At 35.4% G+C, this 18670-nt stretch overlaps 1 protein-coding gene across 4 annotated transcripts in view; it reads right to left on the bottom strand.

The window, feature by feature from the left end:
- Positions 1-18670, bottom strand: part of GPATCH2 (G-patch domain containing 2) — a 167819-nt gene that overhangs the window by 64846 nt on the left and 84303 nt on the right. For all 4 annotated transcript variants that reach the window (XM_060091430.1, XM_060091432.1, XM_060091433.1 and 1 more), the window contains exon 6: positions 3472-3539. In XM_060091430.1, coding sequence (XP_059947413.1) covers positions 3472-3539 — 68 coding nt within the window. The remainder of the gene's footprint in view (positions 1-3471; positions 3540-18670) is intronic.

Below are 18670 nucleotides of genomic sequence, written 5' to 3'. Positions count from 1 at the left end.
CTTTGTTAGACACCTACATTCCTAAACTCGCTTGCAACTATGGGTGACCAAGTAACCCAGTTCTGGTCAATGAGAATTAAGGGAAGCTGGGTGAGTTATTTTTGAAAATAATTTTGTTTCTTGAGGAAAGCTGCTTGTACTGTCCTTCCCTCGTCTTCCTGCCTTGAATGCAGACATGATATGTAGAACCATATGTGCCATCTTGAGACTTTGAGGCAGTAAATCTGAAGACATATAAGAAAAAAAGACCAGGAAGATGCTATGTGTTGAAATGTGTCCCCCCCAACCCAAAGATATGTTGGAGTCCTAACCCCTAGTACTGTAAAATGTGACCTTATTTTGAAATAGGATCTTTACAGAGGTAATCAAGTTAAAATGAGGTCACTAGGGTGGGCCCTAATTCAATTTGACCTTATAAAATGTTATTATATATCTGTATCTGTGTCATTATAAAAAGCAGAAAGTTGGACACAGATACAGACACAGGGCAAAGGCAATGGGAAGATGAAGGCAGAGCCCGGGGTGATGCAGCAGAAGTCAAGGAACAGCAAAGATTGCCAGCAAACCACAAGTGAGGAGGGGGGCAAAGAACAGATTCTCCCTCAGGGTCCTCGGAAGGAACCAACCCTGCTGATACCCTGATCTTGGACTTCCAGGCTTCAGAAATGTGAGACAGCCAAAGCAGTCTTAAGGAAGAAGAGCAAAGCTTGGAGGTGTCATGCTCCCTGATGTCAAACTATACTACAAAGCTATAGTAATCAAAACAGTACAGTACTGGCACAAAAAAAGATACACAGACCAAGGGAACAGAATAGAGAGCCCAGAAACAAACCCACACTTTACGGGCGATTAATCTATGACAAAGGAGGCAAAAACATACAATGGGGAAAAGACAGCTTCTTCAAGAAATGAAACTAATATAATATTGTATGCTACCTATACTCCAATAAAAAGTATTTTAAGAATATAGAAAATTAAAGGGAGAGCGCAAGAATGCAAGAGGAATTTTATTCTGCAATGAAATAAAAGAAAAAGTATGGAAAAAGAAAAGAGCTATGAGACAATACATTTGTTGTTTAAGTCACCCAGTTTGTGGTACTTTGTTACTGTAGCTCTAGGACACGAATACAGGTGATGAAGCAGAAAAAGAGAAATAGTCTGGCCCTTGATAATATCGTTAAGCTTAGTAGCAAGCCCTAGAGCCACCTTCCTTCTAACTTCTCGTGTAAGAAAAGAAAAACCAAACCTTTTGGTCTGAGCTAGCATTAGTTTCATACTCTGTTACTTGCACCTAGTACATCCTGAAAAATATAATGGATGACTTTCCAATCAGTCTTGAATAATAAATAGGGTTTTGACAGATATGGATAGGAGGAGATGAATGAGCAAAGTCACTGGCTAAAGGGGCCAGTGCAGCAGAGGTTCTATTCAGGGCACAGAGGTAGACAGCTGGACCACTGGTGTTAGGAGGAAGAGATAACAGATAACAAAGTGGAAACGTAACTGGAGGCAGATTGTGGAAGGTGTTTAACGATATGCTAAGGTTTGTCCGCTGTCAAGAGGCAATCAATACTGGAAGTTTTAATAGGAAAATAAAAGGATCAGAACTGAACTTGAATAGTAGAAGTAAGTAGTATGTACTGAAATAGTGAGAGAGCAGAGACAGAAAGATCCATATAAAAGATAACAGAGCTGTAATTAAAATAATGGAGGAGGATGTGGAAAAGAGGAGGTCAGAATGAGATACTAAAAAAAGTGGACTAGTAGCGTGTAGGGCGCGAGGTAGTAAAATGACCCTTTTAGTCCCGAGTGTTGAGAGAATTGTAATCAAACACATTGGGATGACTTGGGAAACTCTAAGAACAGTGGCATCCAAGTTCCATCCCCAGAAACTCTTATTTATGGGGAGATGGGTGTGGAAGGGTTGTTGGGATATTACAATGAGGGTCATACCGGCTAATTTCAGAAGCAATACTCAACTGACATTCTTGCATTTGTCCTATTTTAAACTTTTTTTTTTTTTTTTTTTTTTTTTTTTGCGGTATGCGGGCCTCTCACTGCTGCGGCCTCCCCCGTTGCGGAGCACAGGCTCCGGACGCGCAGGCTCCGGACGCGCAGGCTCAGCGGCCATGGCTCACGGGCCCAGCCGCTCCGCGGCACACGGGATCCTCCCAGACCGGGGCACGAACCCGTATCCCCTGCATCGGCAGGCGGACTCTCAACCACTTGCGCCACCAGGGAGGCCCTGTCCTATTTTAAATACAAACTTTTATGTCTTCACTCACTCAACAATTGGCACTGGATTACGATGGTGATAGAGATTGTTTGCCCTCAGAGCATTTACAATCTTTACCAAATGTGAGTTTTGGCTTAAATATAGCTCTAAATCGACTTTCTTGATATTTGTTTTCTATCAGAACAGAAAATCAAGATGAAAACATACAAATCTTCTGGTGGTCCTTATGAGATAAAAAATGCTTTATCCATTTTTTTTTTTTTTTTTTCTGTTTGAGGGAAAAAGGGAGAAGGTCTTTTATGGGATAATGAAACAATGAGTAAGATAAGCTATTAAGAGGGAAGATTGTGATATCATAAGCTATAAAAGTAAATATATAAAAATAATCTATATAGACAATATTTTATATCATATAAATTATACTCATATTAATATTTATAAATTAAGCTACATCTGAACAATAATTTCTGCTTTATATTTGATAAAAAGTAGATTTAAAAAATAGGACCTAATGGGTCCTAATATAATTGTTTTCCAGAAAAAATTCATTCAATAATTAATTCATATCGTTCAATACTTTAATGGTCTTTCTCAAGTTCAACCAGCTTCATAGGAGACACATGGTATTGAGCCAAAATACACAACTTATTTCAGGTTTTCCAACAAAGATGTATTTAGAAATAGAATTAGCACCTAGAAATTCACCCCATAACTCACCAAGCCACAGCTTTACTTTTTTGGAGTTATCTAGTAAATTAGTCTCTTCCTTTTGTTGCTAAATGCAAATACTTTCTGGTCCCATCACAGCTCATGCTGGACAGGAGCAGAGGGTAGATAATTAATGAGGAAAAGACGCACTGTTCATTTCAGTACCTTAGAAAGGATTGTAGAAGGAAGGAAGTGAGGATGGCTGAGTCGAAGGAGAGCTTGATGCTACTTAATGTAATGAAAATTTAAACGCTTTGAGATAATCTTATATATGACTTTCAGTAACACGTGAATTTCAAATTCTATTGCAAGTAAAATAAAAGAATGATTACTTAAAAACTTTTCTTTAAATTTCTGTCATGGGTTTCATTTAAATTGTTCTTGGACTACTGTCCTTGGTATATGATGTTCACTCTTTTATAAGACAGATTTAAATTGAACCACCTTTACTAGCAATAGCTACCAATTTCCCAAAAGAAAGATACAGAATAGCCCAACAAGATTATACAAATACCATGCATACTCACTCATGGTGATGAGAATCTGGGGAAAAGTGAACCATTCTCTTGTTACTGACTGGGCCAGGAGTGGTCACCTGAAAGGAGATTTAAAACCAAAAACAGGTCACAGTTGAGTGTGTAAAAAGGCAGTGAATAATAGGGATGTTTTCATTTGAGGACATCCACTCTGAAATGGAGAATATAACGATTCTCAAAATCTAAGACACAACTGCATGGACCAAGAGATACCTTAATTCCTGGTAACAATGTGCTATTTGTTTTAGTCTAGCGTAGTTCCTCGGCTAGAATTTTAAGACTATTTAAAAAGTACCTTCATAACAGAAAAAAAAAATCTTTCATAAGAACTAGACCACTGACTCTCATTTCCAAATACTGTACAACTGCAAATATATTTAACTGTATATAAAAAAAGGTTTACTTAATTAGATTAGTGTTGAGAAAATATTTCCTAGGACCAACATGTTTGTAGTTAACTCCTAAATGTAAATAACATGTATTATAATGCACACATTTTAAATGCATACAAATTAGGAGTTTGGGATTAAACTATACTCACTACTATATATAAAATAGATAAGCAACAAGGACCTGCTGTATAGCACAGGGAACTATATTCATTATCTTGTAATAACCTAGAATGAAAAAGAATCTGAAAAAGAATATATACATATATATATGTTTAACTGAATCACTTTGCTGTATATCTGAAACTAACACAACATTGTAAATCAACTGTACTTCAAAAAAATGCATACAAAGACTTAAGTCAAGGAAGTATTGAGTAGTCCTTTTTATAGTTTTCCCATAAAGTTAGGAATTATTTGTGTATTTACATAGAACAAAATGTAATTTCACTTAAGAGAAAAAAATTTATTCCTTTATTTCTAAATCAAATTAAAAAGCTGAGAAAGAATTCAAGGTTCAACTTTTTTGATATTGCAAGCTATTCCCATTTTTAAAGAAAATGTCACAACTTTCCTATCCTATAGAGGGTTCTCAACGGGAACATAAACACAGCATGAATCCACCATCACAACTGATGAGACATAAACTGACAGCAAAAGGCTTTACATTATGCTCCGCTGTATTAAAAAAAAAAAAATCCCTCTGTAATTACAGAAGTGCCACTTAACGTAGAATCCAAAAAGGCATGATGAGGCAACAAATGCCCCTCAGAAGAAACGAACATTTTCAAAAATGTTATTTTGTCTTGTATCAATTGGGTAACATGGATGCCAGCACACACTGAAACTCTAAGAAATGCAAATATTGCAAATGTGCACAGATGATGACATTAATAACCCGATGGTTTGAGCACCACAGGTAAACATGTGGCTCAACTCCAGGACTACATCCTGCATTCATCTCAAAATGAGGTTTTCATGCTATTCCGGTGGGTAACCCTGGAATATAGTAATCCATTTTCTACACAGTGGCTATGAGAAAAGCCGACTGCGCCTATGTCATGCTTTGTTAGAGGTTCATGATCACATTATCTCATGGTGGACCTGACACTTTTATTCAGTTTACAGTATGTTCTATGTACAGGCAACTTATTTCCTTTGCCAGGGCTGCTGACAACATTTTCCACACTATATTAATCTTGTTTACTGACTTTATCTTGGTACAAATATCAGAAAACTGAACTTTTTATCTCAGAGAAAGAATAAACAAAGTGTTGACAGAAGCAGAAGCTATTTTCAGGGCTAAAATTGCTTGTTTACCTGCAGCCATACTTATGGAAAAATGTTTAAGTCTTGCTCTGGCTTGAAATACGTAATCTGAAATTTAATAAATGAAGAAATTTCACATATACCCATGTGATAAATTGCCTGATGAAAACAATGCAACTGAATACAACAAAACAGAATTTATAACTAATTTATACCACAATACAAATGTAAGGTTTCAATCTAGTCAGAAATAATCATACTATGTATTTCTCAGAAATCACATATAGAAGCTATAAGCTCAATTCAATTGCTGTAAATCACTCACAAAAGATTTACAATATCAAATGTAGATATTTAAATGACTACATATTTACCTAGTACATGGCCCCTTTTTTTTAAAAAAAGAGGTGAATATCCTTGACTGTTATTTCAAGTCAATTTTGGTTTTACTTTTAAAGATATGTAAAGAGGCATAATTTCGAATTTTTTTAATGAAATAAAGAAACACTGAGATCCATCCATGATGATCTTCTTAGGGTCAATGACACTGGCCTGCCTCAGGAGTAATCTATTCTAACAACAGGAATGTTTTGCTACTTTAGTGACTAGACATGCTTACCAGAAATCTGAGGGTAAGATCTTAGTATAGAATTCAGCTTACGGAAATCAGGGCTATACTGGAGTTTCAGTGTTTTTTAAACTTGAAAACATGTATTTAATATGATTGATTATTAGTAGATACTTCAAAGAATTATAAAATGTCAAGAAACATTCTTACAGAATTCTTCCTAAAAATTTATAATTCAGGGTTAATCTTTCTAAAAATAAAATGAAGCAACTTAAAACATAAGGTCAAAGTATTAACTTCTAGTAAATGATTAAGTATGGTGATTATTTTATTCTCCAAAAAATATGCCTTCCAGGTATTACAGAAATGTCTTAGAAAGAAATCACAAATTAAAAAAAAATCATAACTCTTTAAATATCCCATAAGATATTCATGTTGTAAAAGTTATTTGTTAGAAAAAGTAGATTTTATTTCAAAAGGTCAGATAGGAAACAGGTATTCTGTTCTTCATGAGAAATAGTATCTCCACAATCCAATTCTTGTTATTTGTTAAAACTCTGGAAACAGTCTTTTATACAATTAGCCAATATTTACTGATAAGAATCTTAAACACCACACTATATGCCCTGAATTTTTATGATTCATTTGTTAAATATTACTACGTCAATAGTGACTACAATCCTAAATAAAGTAGGCATATTTCTTTTCAGTATCTATGTTTATTATGCAAATTGTTAAATTAAAAAAATAAACTCAAAGTTAGATAGGAATGAATGGTCTCTGGATAGCATAGCATTTATGTCAACTTCTGGCCTTACTAGATTGTGAAATAAACTATAATGCTAAAAGATCACATGGATCTCAGTTTTTACTATTGTTATTTACAATCAAGTTATCAACCTTAGAAAATCAGAAATGTAGTAGTTACCAGACGAAAACTTAATAACAGCTGTACAAGTACCACTATCAAAATTCATAAGGTCAATAAGTACCAATATAAGGGAAATTTAGCCAAATGATTTCAATGACGAAATATCTTTAGCAGTTTTATTAGATACATTAAAAGAAATTTCCTATTTTTTCTATCACTGATTTATCAACACTGATTTTGTGACTTTCCTTCAAAGTTAGACAGAACAGTTGGTTTTATACCTCATTTTCACTTTGTTATTATTACCAAACCCACTGCATCTCATCCCATTCTTCTATAATTAGATGGTTGAATGAACTACTTCCCATATCAGGTAAACTTATCTGAGACACAACGGTCTTATAAGATTAATAATGAGTTTGTTCAACATGAATGATATCCTACTTATGTGCTCAATGAATAAGATCCCTTCTATAAATCCAGGAGATGTTATGTCTCCATAGAAGCACAAGAAACCATCATCCTTTCTTCTCTGCCTCTAGTAGAGCCATTGTCCTCCAACTTTTCTCTCACTTACAATTATATTTTGCTTTCCAAATGCTATTCTGCTTCAGTGCCTACACTGACAAACACTTAGGGTGGCAGGCTGCCATTCAAAAGAAGGCCTTTCAGTTTTGTGAGAACTGGTCAATCAAATCCGCCCGGCCTCCAGGCTACAGCGAGACATTGTCTGAGCCTCCCTGCCAGTTTGTCAAGACCCAGAAGCTTCCTGCTTCTCTAAGGACCATTATTAATTTGACTCAACTTTTCTGAAGAAAGAAACAAGCCTTTAAAGTTTAGCAGGCTCTGCATGAAGGCCCCCCCCCCCCCGGTACATTCAATAAATGTGTCAGTCAAATATATGTGACAGATATTAAGGAAAACAACTCAACAGCAAGAGGCTTAAAAATAGGACTTTAAACCCTGGGGGTAAGAAGTAAGGAAAGGAAAGCAAAGAGGCGGAAGGAAACTTACTATAGTTGCTAGTCTATACATTACCTTCATTTAAAAACAAGCCCAAGAAAATCATATTCTAAATGTTTTGCAATAGTTGATTGTTGAATAGTTGAATGTGTATAATGTCTATCTTTTAATCACATACAGAAGAATGAAGAAAGATTCTCCAAAAGTATTTCAAATGAGGGCACCTGAGTTTACATAAGTGCTCTAAAAACTTGGTACAAGATAGTTGGGAGAATGAATAAAATATTTCATTGTGTCACCTATTCTCATATATAATATTACAGAATGGTCACGATCCACAAAAGGCACAATTTATTTGCGGATGGAAAGCATTCAGAAAATAACATTACTTCTAAAACAACATACAAAAAAGTAGAAATTACTTTTCATGCTTTTCAACATGTCGATTTTCTCATTCCAGAGCCATCCATAGCTCCACACTGAAAACAAAATTAAAACTAATGAGAAGTGCATTTGAAGCGCTCTCTAATCTCATCCCTGCTTTCCACTGTGATCCTTCTCTCCAGCTCCTGATGCAGTTGATTGTTCCTTGTTCTAAACCCCAAACTGCTCTGCTTGATACAATTCAACAAATATTTACTAGTTACCTATTGTGTATATAAAATTTTGCTTAAATTTACTATATAATGAGTGGTATATGGTTCCCATTCAGTTGGGTGACTTTAGTTATATAGTTACATTGATTGTTACATTGATTTAGTTATATTGTTACCAATATTAATAATCTTTTTTATATAATGATAAAGTTCTGTGTTAAGGGACCCCTCTAATTCCAAGGTGGTTTTTTTGTTTGTTTGTTTTGGTTTTTTTTAAGAAAGAAAGATCAGTAAATAATTCATGTGTTAATCCATATTTTACCTTCATTTGTCTAGAAGGCTATTAAAGTAAATGTGAAATTATACAGGTGCCTATGAAGAATCCTCTTCACTGGCTATAAAAAACTAAAAAATAATAGGTGCATGCAGAATGATGTGTGCCAGGTAAGGTGTTGGATCTGAGGGAGAAGTCAGTGTAAGTCCTTACCTATGAGGAGTTATAGCTTTGGACAATGTCCTCCTGGAAGGAATATTCAGGAAGGAAGATGATCCATTTCTGAGGACAACTGAATTACCTGAGGTTTCAAAAGTTGTTGTACTAAATTAATAAATTTGTACACTAGACCTTGGTTTTCTAACTAAGGAAATGCCTCAGAGTTTGGGATTTTATAAAATCTAATAACATTACAGAAAGATGTACTAGGTTCTCATCATTATTCATATCTTTAAGTATACCAATATTCATAAACAATCTTGCTCTTATCAGCAGAGCTCACCCAGTTAAGATTTTAGGGGAAAAACCCTCTTTTTAGGATCTATGCAGCATCTACTATTAGTAGCCTTCATGTTACCTAAATTATATTGTAGTAGATGTAACACAGTGAGTGAATCTGATGACTTTTACCTGGGTGTCAAGGTTAAAGGTTCCACATTGTTCCACAAGGTTCCACATTGTTTACTATGCAATTTTTAACCCTTCTTGGAAGGATGTAAGCATGAACAACCCAACAATAAAAGTGTGATAATGACTACCCATGACACATCAAGAATTAATACAATTTGTAGAAATATTTTTGTGATTAATGATGACACTCCTATTCTTTATCAGTCTTTCCTGCTTATAAGGTAAGTTTTCACAGGCAAGATGGCTAAAGTGAATAGACATCATTATCCTCAAACACTAGATGAAGAAACTAAAAACACCCACTGAGGTGGGGGCACATAACACCCAGATTACAAAGACTAAAAACAGAGCTAGATTTGAACCTACGTTGTTCTATCCACAATTTACTAAGTTTCCCCTACGGGGGACCACAAAAGGAAACAATACATCAAAACAAGTGTTTTTTGTATTTGAGGATTTGACACAGGAGATGCTGGCTTGAATCTAGAATATACTCTTGGAAAATCTTCTGCCTAGAAATATACATTCAAGGACATTCTGGTCTTTACTTGTAACTTCAGGGTAACCTACGGGGCTATTATAAATATAGGCAAGAGTGAGCATGGCAGCTCAAACAGGGTTGTCAGCCCATGTTATGGAGAGACTAACAAGAATAACAAATGGCTCCACCGCTCGTCATTACAGGCAAAGTAGTAAAAGGAATTTAAAAATCGCACTAGAGAGGGGTAAACATTTCATGATGAGAATATGTGAAGAAACTTGGAAAATTTGAGAACTTGGACTATTTTTTTCCTTCAAGCAGATAACAATGTAAATGTGAGATTACACCTTCAAACCAGAAAGGTTTTATAAAGAATCAAAAAATCACAGGAAATAAAGCACAGAGAAGCACAAGGCTATCCTTTCAATTGAGGATTACCCTTTCTGGCAGGAAGCGTATGTGTCAAAGGGAAGATGCTAACCTTTTAGCTGCCAGTATCACATGAAGTAGTGACTGAAGACAGACTTCAGGTAATCTGGAAGTAATCTTAGTACATTTTCAAGTAATAGCAGCACACATATCTCTTTTAAAGAATTCTCAAAATGCGAATTATACTAAGCTGATAGAGGTGTGGAAATATACACACATACATATGTGTATATATATGACAACATTTGCAATTCTTCTATTTTCATTCTAAAATTAAACAATGTAATTGTTTTAAATCTTCACTTTAAACAGTTTTTTCCTAGTTAAAATAAGTCAACATTACTAATTAAGAATTTAGAATTATTGGCCTATTAGAATAATAATACTTCTAATTATTAAGTGCATAAATTCTCATTTCTGACCTACAAAATAATGAATGATCTAAATATTTTAATAGAAAGATTAATCACTACATAATTAAAAAACAAATACAGCAACAATTTTTTTTTCCTCACGACTCCACGGTAATGTTTTTTTCTTTTTTTTTGAGTAAGGAACTAAAAATTAACCAGCTTGGAATGATGGCCAATAGTGATTAAAGAAAGAGTTTCACTTTGCCATCCAGTTTTAGTAGCAAGCTGTGAGTGGCCTCTGCTGGCTGACCAAAGCCTTCTTAAATCACTCATTCATGATGCTTGCAATACCATAGGCTTCAAGAAAATAAGGATAGGTTCACATATGTTTATACAAAATCCATTGTGCATAAAGATCTGCCTTTTATAAGAGTAAATGCCAAAGTAATAAACAAAATGTGTACAAGATGGTGTAAAAAACTTTATAATCTCATCCCACTGCAACATACTTAGATTATACTCCAAATCTATACATCTTCTAAAATTTGAATTTATAAACCATAAGAGTAGGAATGTGGATTATCTTTTCAATTCACATCAAGCAATTCACATCTACATTTAAAAATAAGCATTTTCTTGAGGTTCATTTTACACACATACACACAAACACACAAACCTTTTCTCAAAATTAAGTGTATAATGCAGGGAAATGCAAAGAAAGACAGAAATAAAAACCTTTTAAATAATTAGTGGTTAAAAAAGGCATTAACATTTTATATGATGGTTTATGAAGATACTAGCCAGGAAACATAGTAAAGCAAAACAATTTTAAAGATTTCTAGATTATTGTACCCCTGTTTGGGTAGAAGTAACTTTATATTCAAAACTTATAATTGCAATTAAGGAGTTGAAACCTTACTAGTATTAGGTTATGTTAATTTAGTAATCATAATAGAGAAGAAAAAAAGTTTCCATTTTTTTTTCTCAGCAGCTTTCTATTAATAAAAACTTCCTGTGCATTATAGAATTTGTGATTTTTAAATTTATCTATTTAAACATACCATTATATATGATTCTCTTCATACTCTACCCAATCTATCCACTTGAAATATACCCCATTATCAAATATGCCTAATGCTGTCAAAAGGTGACTACATTTACTTTAAAAAGTTATTGTTCTCACATGTGACAATACTCCAGTATATTTCAACCCTCATTTCAGAATTCAGTCCCATTATCTTGCCTGCTCAAAAAATTGTTCACAGGGTTAGCTACCTGACATATTAGATAACCCTCCATCTCACCAGACACCGCTGGGATATGACACACTGACCCACTGTAAGCCCTTATTATTAGCCTGAAATATATAGCACGTAATGCAGCTCCTGCCAGGGAATTTGTTTATAAAAATCCCTTTATCTCCCTGGACATTCATAACACTTTAAAAAATAATGTTCAACTATTTAAAGAAATTTCAAACAACAAATAAAAATTCTAATGGATGTTTTGAAGCCTATCCTCTCATCTCTTGCAATTCTGCAGAAGCTTAAAAAAGAAGCAAAAAAAGGGAGTCACATATACAGAAAATAGAAACTAGAAAGTGTTTCCTTCTTGGAGCTTACGTATACAGAGTTTATTATATAAAGAAGAGACTTAAAAAACAAAAAGAATGCTTAATACTTCCCATTCCTAATGAGAATTATAACACACTGAAAAGCTTGGTACATGTAAAAATAATTTTTTTTTTGGTAGTATTAGAGGTCGGGGGTAACGTGGCAGTGAAGGTGATTATGATATATGATAATCAGCAAACACGACTGATAAAGTAAAAAATCATTAAGATAGCTTTTTGAACAAAAATCCTACCACATACATTAAAAAATTTACTTTAGGAATATAAGCAGACTAGGAAAACTTTGCAGTGCTTAGTTATAAATTACTTAAATTATTCTGATACTTGGAAGACATGATCAACATTTCAGGAGCTAAAATTACTTTCTTTCCACATTAATTATTTGATAATTTATCACAACATTATCAGTGGTGCATATACCCTTTTGAATTGCGTGTTTTTTAAAATTTTTCAAATTGTTTTTATAAACTAGCTTATTTCTTCCTACCTTAAGCTGACAGTGATGTTGTATGGAATTTTAATTTACATCAAAAGAGAAAAATTACAGCTGTTTTTGATATTTAAAAGAGTGCCTCTAAGAATAGCAAGGATACACTGATAGTAATTTATAAGAAAAACGCTGATAGTCTCCACATTTAAAAACTGATTGCCTTCATATGGTTTATATTTAGCAAATAAAACACTTAAGATATTATATTCTACAAGCTGTTCTCCTTAAGCAAAGATGCAGGCAACCACCCAGTCTCGTGTAACGCAGTTCTGATTATTATACTGTTAATTGCACTAAAACATGTCTATAACTTAAAAAACAAAACTGCGTAACTGTGACTTGAGAGGAGAAGGAAAAAGATCACAACTACAAGCATATGCAAACTATTCTTTAGGTTGTGTATAAATGAGTGAATGAATGAATTAAAAGCAAATCAAGTATTAGTTAAAGATAACAGAATATCTCAGTATCTTACATACTATCTTTCTCAATGAATGGCTACACAAATCACAAATAATAACCCGTAACCTTTAATATCCTCTGGCCAATATATATTTCGAGTAAAAAAATCACATAGTCAGACCCTCATATCTGGGGGACACTTGTTAGTAGAATTAGCTTTAAATTGAAAGAAGTAAATATCTAGCTTAACTCTGGTTGCATCATAAAATCAATCAGACAGACAGAGATGGTCATGTGAGGTAAGGTCTGGCCAATAAGAAGTATGTCAATCACTGGGTGGAGCTTCTAAGGAAAATTCTTTCAATGGGATTTACTAGCTGCCATGTACTTTGTGCCCTTCTTTGTACTTCAGGTTGCCCGGGATGCAGGCAACAACACCCATTTTTTTTGACTAGGAGTGAAAGATCAAAAGAATCAAAGGTTTCCACCCTGCCATCCTTTATCTGGATAACAAAGCCATCAAATGTCTTCTCATGACATGAAGAAGAAACAAAGCAAAACACTTTCGTTCAAGACACCATTATTTGGGCATTTTGTTACATGCACCAAGCCCACTCCCTAATTAATAACAATAAAAGTAATAATGCTGATTGTATTCATTAAATGCTACCTTTATTCTTAAAACAAAACAAAACAAATCAAACAAAAAATGCATGCCATTCAGTGCGTCAGGAATCCACAAAAAGAGAAGAGTTATTGAATATCTATTCTACATGCCCAGTACTCTGCTAAGTGCTATAGAAGATACTAAAGAATTGCATAATACAAACCCTGCTAGCTAATATGTTACAAACTCAAAATATATAAACCAATAAAGATGAAACAACCACTACACTGTGTGCATTTAGTTATAACTGCAATAGCAGTTCGAAAAAGAGAAATTGTTGAAGCCCGACTTAGCACATGAGTTTTTTGGCAGAGAGACTTAAGGTGAGTGCTAGAAATGGGAAGACTTTAAGCTGATGGAAGGAGGGAAATTATATGCTAAACACAGATATGAGGTGTGGATCAAAAGAGTATTTAGACTGAAAATAAAGAAGTAAGCCCAGCTAGAGCAGAAGTCTGATGGAAATAAAAGCTGGATAGGTAATAAAGTTTCAGAAATCTAGGAATTTGGTTCATTCCATAAAATAGTCTATGTTCGAGTCTCCACAGATTGAGCTAGAACATCTTGACTAGTTGATATTGTCAGAGTCCAGTAAGAAAAGGGTGCCTCATGGGGTTAGCAGGTGTAAGCTATTATATATAGGATGGATAAACAACAAGGTCCTACTATATAGCACAGAGAACTATAGTCAATATCCTATGAGAAACCATAATGGAAAAGAATATAAAAAAAAAGAATGTATCTATCCGTACAACTGAATCACTTTGCTGTACAGTGGAAATTAATACAACATTGTAAATCAACTATACTTCAATAAAAATCTAAATAAATAAATGGTACAACCAAAAAAGAAAAGGGTGCCTCAAATCAAAATAATAAAAAGAAACAAAAGAGGAGGTATTTTCCTATTTTAAGTCGCTGTATTTTCACCTTCAGTAAATCCCAGTCCCTGTTGCTTCTGGGTTCCTAGGATCAAGAGCCTGTGAGCTGCAAGAACAGTTTCCTCTGCCTGCAGCATGAAGAGGCAAGTCCTTCTGCCAGTGACGGCTGGGCCTTGAGGCTCCTGCCTTCCCACTCTTGCAGAGCATGGAAAGGAGAACTGAGGCTGAAGCAGGGGGTAAGATGGAAACCACGGTTCGAACTGCCCCCACTCATATAGGGTAAAGTGAGGGGTAAGAGCAGACAAGCATGGGGGAACCAAGGAATATCTGCTTAGCTCCGGCACAGCTGGTAAGGAGGCCCGTCTCCAGCAGAGTCCCACATTTGAGTTGGCACTCTGCCCAAACTGGCACAGAAGTAGAAAGCTGCATTGGTGGAAGGAGGGAGCTGGATGGATAGCCTGAGAGAAGGCTACTGGTTCCCCATGGACTGAGTGTGCTAGACAGGTGACCCAGGAGTTTTGGTAAACTAATGGGGGTGGGGGGGCAGGACCAGTGGATGAGGGCAGTCTTGGGACCTAAAGAAGCACAGAGACTTGGAGATCAGAGACAAATGGCTGGAATGCACGGGCTTTGGTAATGGGTACCAGCATGGTACCTCCAAATGCCAAACAGGACCAGACTTTTACAAGTGAATGAGGTGCCTGTGTTCAGATCACAACAGCTAGACAGACATCAGCAAGGACCAAAGAGTACTGCATGGACAGTAGGACGATGCATGGACCAAAGGTAATCTTCTCCATGACCCCAAGGGCACATAAACTCCCTACTGCCTCTTGGAGAGAAGCAGATGGGAGGGGGAAAAGAAATGCAACACCAAGCATTTGTTAGAAACACACTTGATACTGAGATACAGGAATTGGCAAATCCGTTTCACTTCCCGACTCCTGCATCCCCACCCACAGGCTCCTTCCCCACACCTAGTACTAATAAGTGGAAACTCACGAGAAATATCAAATGGAGTAAATAAAGACGCTCCATTTTCTTTGGCCCAAGTATTAAACTTTTGCCCCACTACACTTACAAACTGACATCAACCCTTTAAATATACTCGTGAATAGAAGAATTATCCTTACACTAGAATAAATGAAAATCTGTGTGATCCATAAGCAAGTAATAAAGCATTAAGTACTTTACTAGTTTAAGCTTTCTCACTATTTTATAGCAAAATTCCACATAATGTATTATATTTTTCAATCTGCAGGTTACAAAATTAATTGTGACCAAAACATCACTTTTATAATAGGATTAGAAAACAAAGCAATATGAAGTCCTATCAGTAATTCTTGCTGCCCGATGCACTGGTCACAATGGGATATATCATCCACAAGTTTTTAAAATAATAAATTAGAATTTATGGGTTTCATCAATTTTCTCTTTTTCTCCAGTATAGAGTAGTTCTTAGGAGCAGAACATCATCGTGATTAAAAGTATGGGGTATGAAGCCAGATGGCCTGGGTCTAAAGCCTGATTCCTCCATGTTTCAGCTCTATGACTGCTTTAACTTCCTCATCTGTAAAATGGGTATGAAAGTAGTACCCGTTTTATAGAGCTATTACGAGAATTAAATGAGATAATCTTTAAAACACATAGATCAGTATCTCGTAACTATCATTTGTATTAATTGTCTCAAGGTCTAATGCAAGATACAATCTCAATAATAAGATGACACAATAAATATTACAATAGATGTAAGCAAGAATAAGGTGGTTTTGTAGGATTGCTGGGAGTTGGGAGCAAGGAGGGTGTGCATGCAGGGTGTGCATGCAGGGTGTGCATGCAGGGGGATGGTGCAATTGAAGATGTTTCTTAATGGCAGCATCAATCACTCTTTTCAGTGAATTACTTGAAACAACAGAGCAATTGTTTCTCACGAGCCTACAGGAAATGCCGATACATATTTAATATACAAAACACATCAAATTATAAAGAAGAGTTACTTTACAAATTAAGTGAAAACCACAAGGTAGCCAGTCTAAATCACAAGATTTAATTCAGTAATTTCCACAAAGACATTATTAGTGACTACATAAGCTGATGCTTTTCTGATGCTTTTCAACTAGCGGAAAGGTCATGAGTTTAGAGTTAAATATCTTATCTATAATAATGGTCCATAAATTGAATGTTTTATAGCTGATTTGCTGTTTTTGGCCGATTCTAAGGGCCTGAAGGAAACCTGAACTGGCAACCGGCAAACCATTTGAACTCATGCTATTAAAGGGAATGCACCTCTTCCCATGCTCCAATTCAAACACACACACACACACACACACACACACACACACAGATTCTTTGATCCACATACAACAGAAGTAATTTCTCTCTCTCTACTTGGAATTCCTGTGTTTCTTTGCAACTTTCTTATATCACTTAACAGACTGCATCATGTTAAAATTTATATGTTTATCTCCTCTACAAGAAAATACATTTCTGGAAAGCAGTGGCTAGTGTCTAATTTACCATTGTGTCAGTCACCAACAGAACTTGGTATATTTGTCTCTACTGACCCATGTGTTGAATTAGTCAAAAGCATAAGTATTGTTCACTACAGCTGATTAGCATTTTATGATAGTTATAAAACAACTTGGTATATATTCGGAAGAATTCACAAACAGGTTAAATACTATAGTCTTTCAAACACCTGAATAGTTTGTCTTAGAAGCCATGTTGCCATCTGTATAACTAAAACCATTCTAATACCATTTCATAAAATTAAATAGTACAAAAACCAAAACTTGGTAGGAAGTATACAGAGAATCAACTGAAAAATGAATATAATTTACTAGGTGTTTTGCATAAAGAAAAGTTCACAAGTTTTAAAATACAGAAAATGAAAGAGATGCCATTACTATCTTTGATGAATTCCTAGAACACTTTTACTCAAGTTGGTCAAAAGTAACAAAGAAAAAAGAATTCCAGAAAAAAGAAGTTATCTTCAATTACCTTCCTGGGGTAGCGCACAACTAAAAGAATTCATAGACAGAAAGGAGGCTGTCAAGTATTAGCATATATTCCAAGAGTACGGCAGGATATGCTCTTAAACTCACTCTAGAAGGAAGCTATCCATAAAGTAATGGTGGCATCTAAGAATCAATATAACTAAGAGACTAGATACAACTAACTTCTTGAGTTGCCCCATGGTATTAACCATGAACTCTATAGACGTTAAACCACACCATGGAATCTGAAACAATATCTTCTCACATGGGTAGTTTGTTAAACACTGACATAATGTCACTACAACCCAACTCTGTGGAACTGGCTACACAATTAGAATGCCTGCCGAGTAGCCCACTCCATTGGACTGTGAACACCTCCAAATGCAGGGATACTTGCACTTGTTTTATTCTTTTCTTTTGTCTTTTCTTTTATTGTTCTTTTGTTCTTTCTCTGTGATGAATCCGGTATGTACTATGTAAATAGTATCCATTGTTATTGATACCACCAAACATTGAGCACTTTCTAGGTGGCCGGAACTCTCAGAAGTTGCCTAGACAGTATTTCTAATGCTCACAATGCTGCAAGATTCTAATTATTATCTCAGGCTCATGAATGAGGCTTAGAGAGATGAAAAGAGACCACCTAAGACCACCTGCTTCGCACATAGCAGAGCCAGTATTTTAGTCCAAAAATGTCTGGTTCCTCTACTCAGTAAGAAAATATTGAGCCTTTACATTATTTTCCTGCTGAGTAAAGGAACCAGATATTTATATATAACTAACAACTAACTAACAAGGACCTACTGTACAGCACAGGGAACTCTATGCAGTATCCTGTGATAACCTATAGGAGAAAAGAATCTAAAAAAGGATGGGTATATGTATAACTAAATCATTTTGCTGTACACCCGAAATGAACACAACGTTGTAAATCAACTCTACACCAATAAAATTAAAATATGAAAGAGAAGGAAAGAAAATATTGAGCCATTTCAATGTGCCTTGGGTTGAGGAAGAGGAGATATACTGGTGAACAAAGCTGAGAGGACCAGGCACTGATGGCATGGAAGGACACACTGACTTAAAAACAAATATACAAGAATGCGATAGATTGCTGGTAAATTCTAAGAAGGAAATAAAGAAGGAGAAGGTGGTGGGGAAGTGGAACCCCAGCTGAGCTGAGTCCTGAGGGGCGAGACGGAGCAGTGAAGCCAAGGGGAGGAGAGGTGGGAACATCCCCAGTCAAAGGAAATAGCACATATGGAGGCGCGGAAGCAGGGAAGAGATGTTCAAGGAGT

The sequence above is a fragment of the Mesoplodon densirostris genome, chromosome 2 (genome assembly GCF_025265405.1).
Source record: "Mesoplodon densirostris isolate mMesDen1 chromosome 2, mMesDen1 primary haplotype, whole genome shotgun sequence".
NCBI lineage: Eukaryota > Metazoa > Chordata > Mammalia > Artiodactyla > Ziphiidae > Mesoplodon > Mesoplodon densirostris.
The sequence above is the reverse complement of the archived record's forward strand: the minus strand, read 5'-3'. Positions and strand labels throughout refer to the sequence as shown.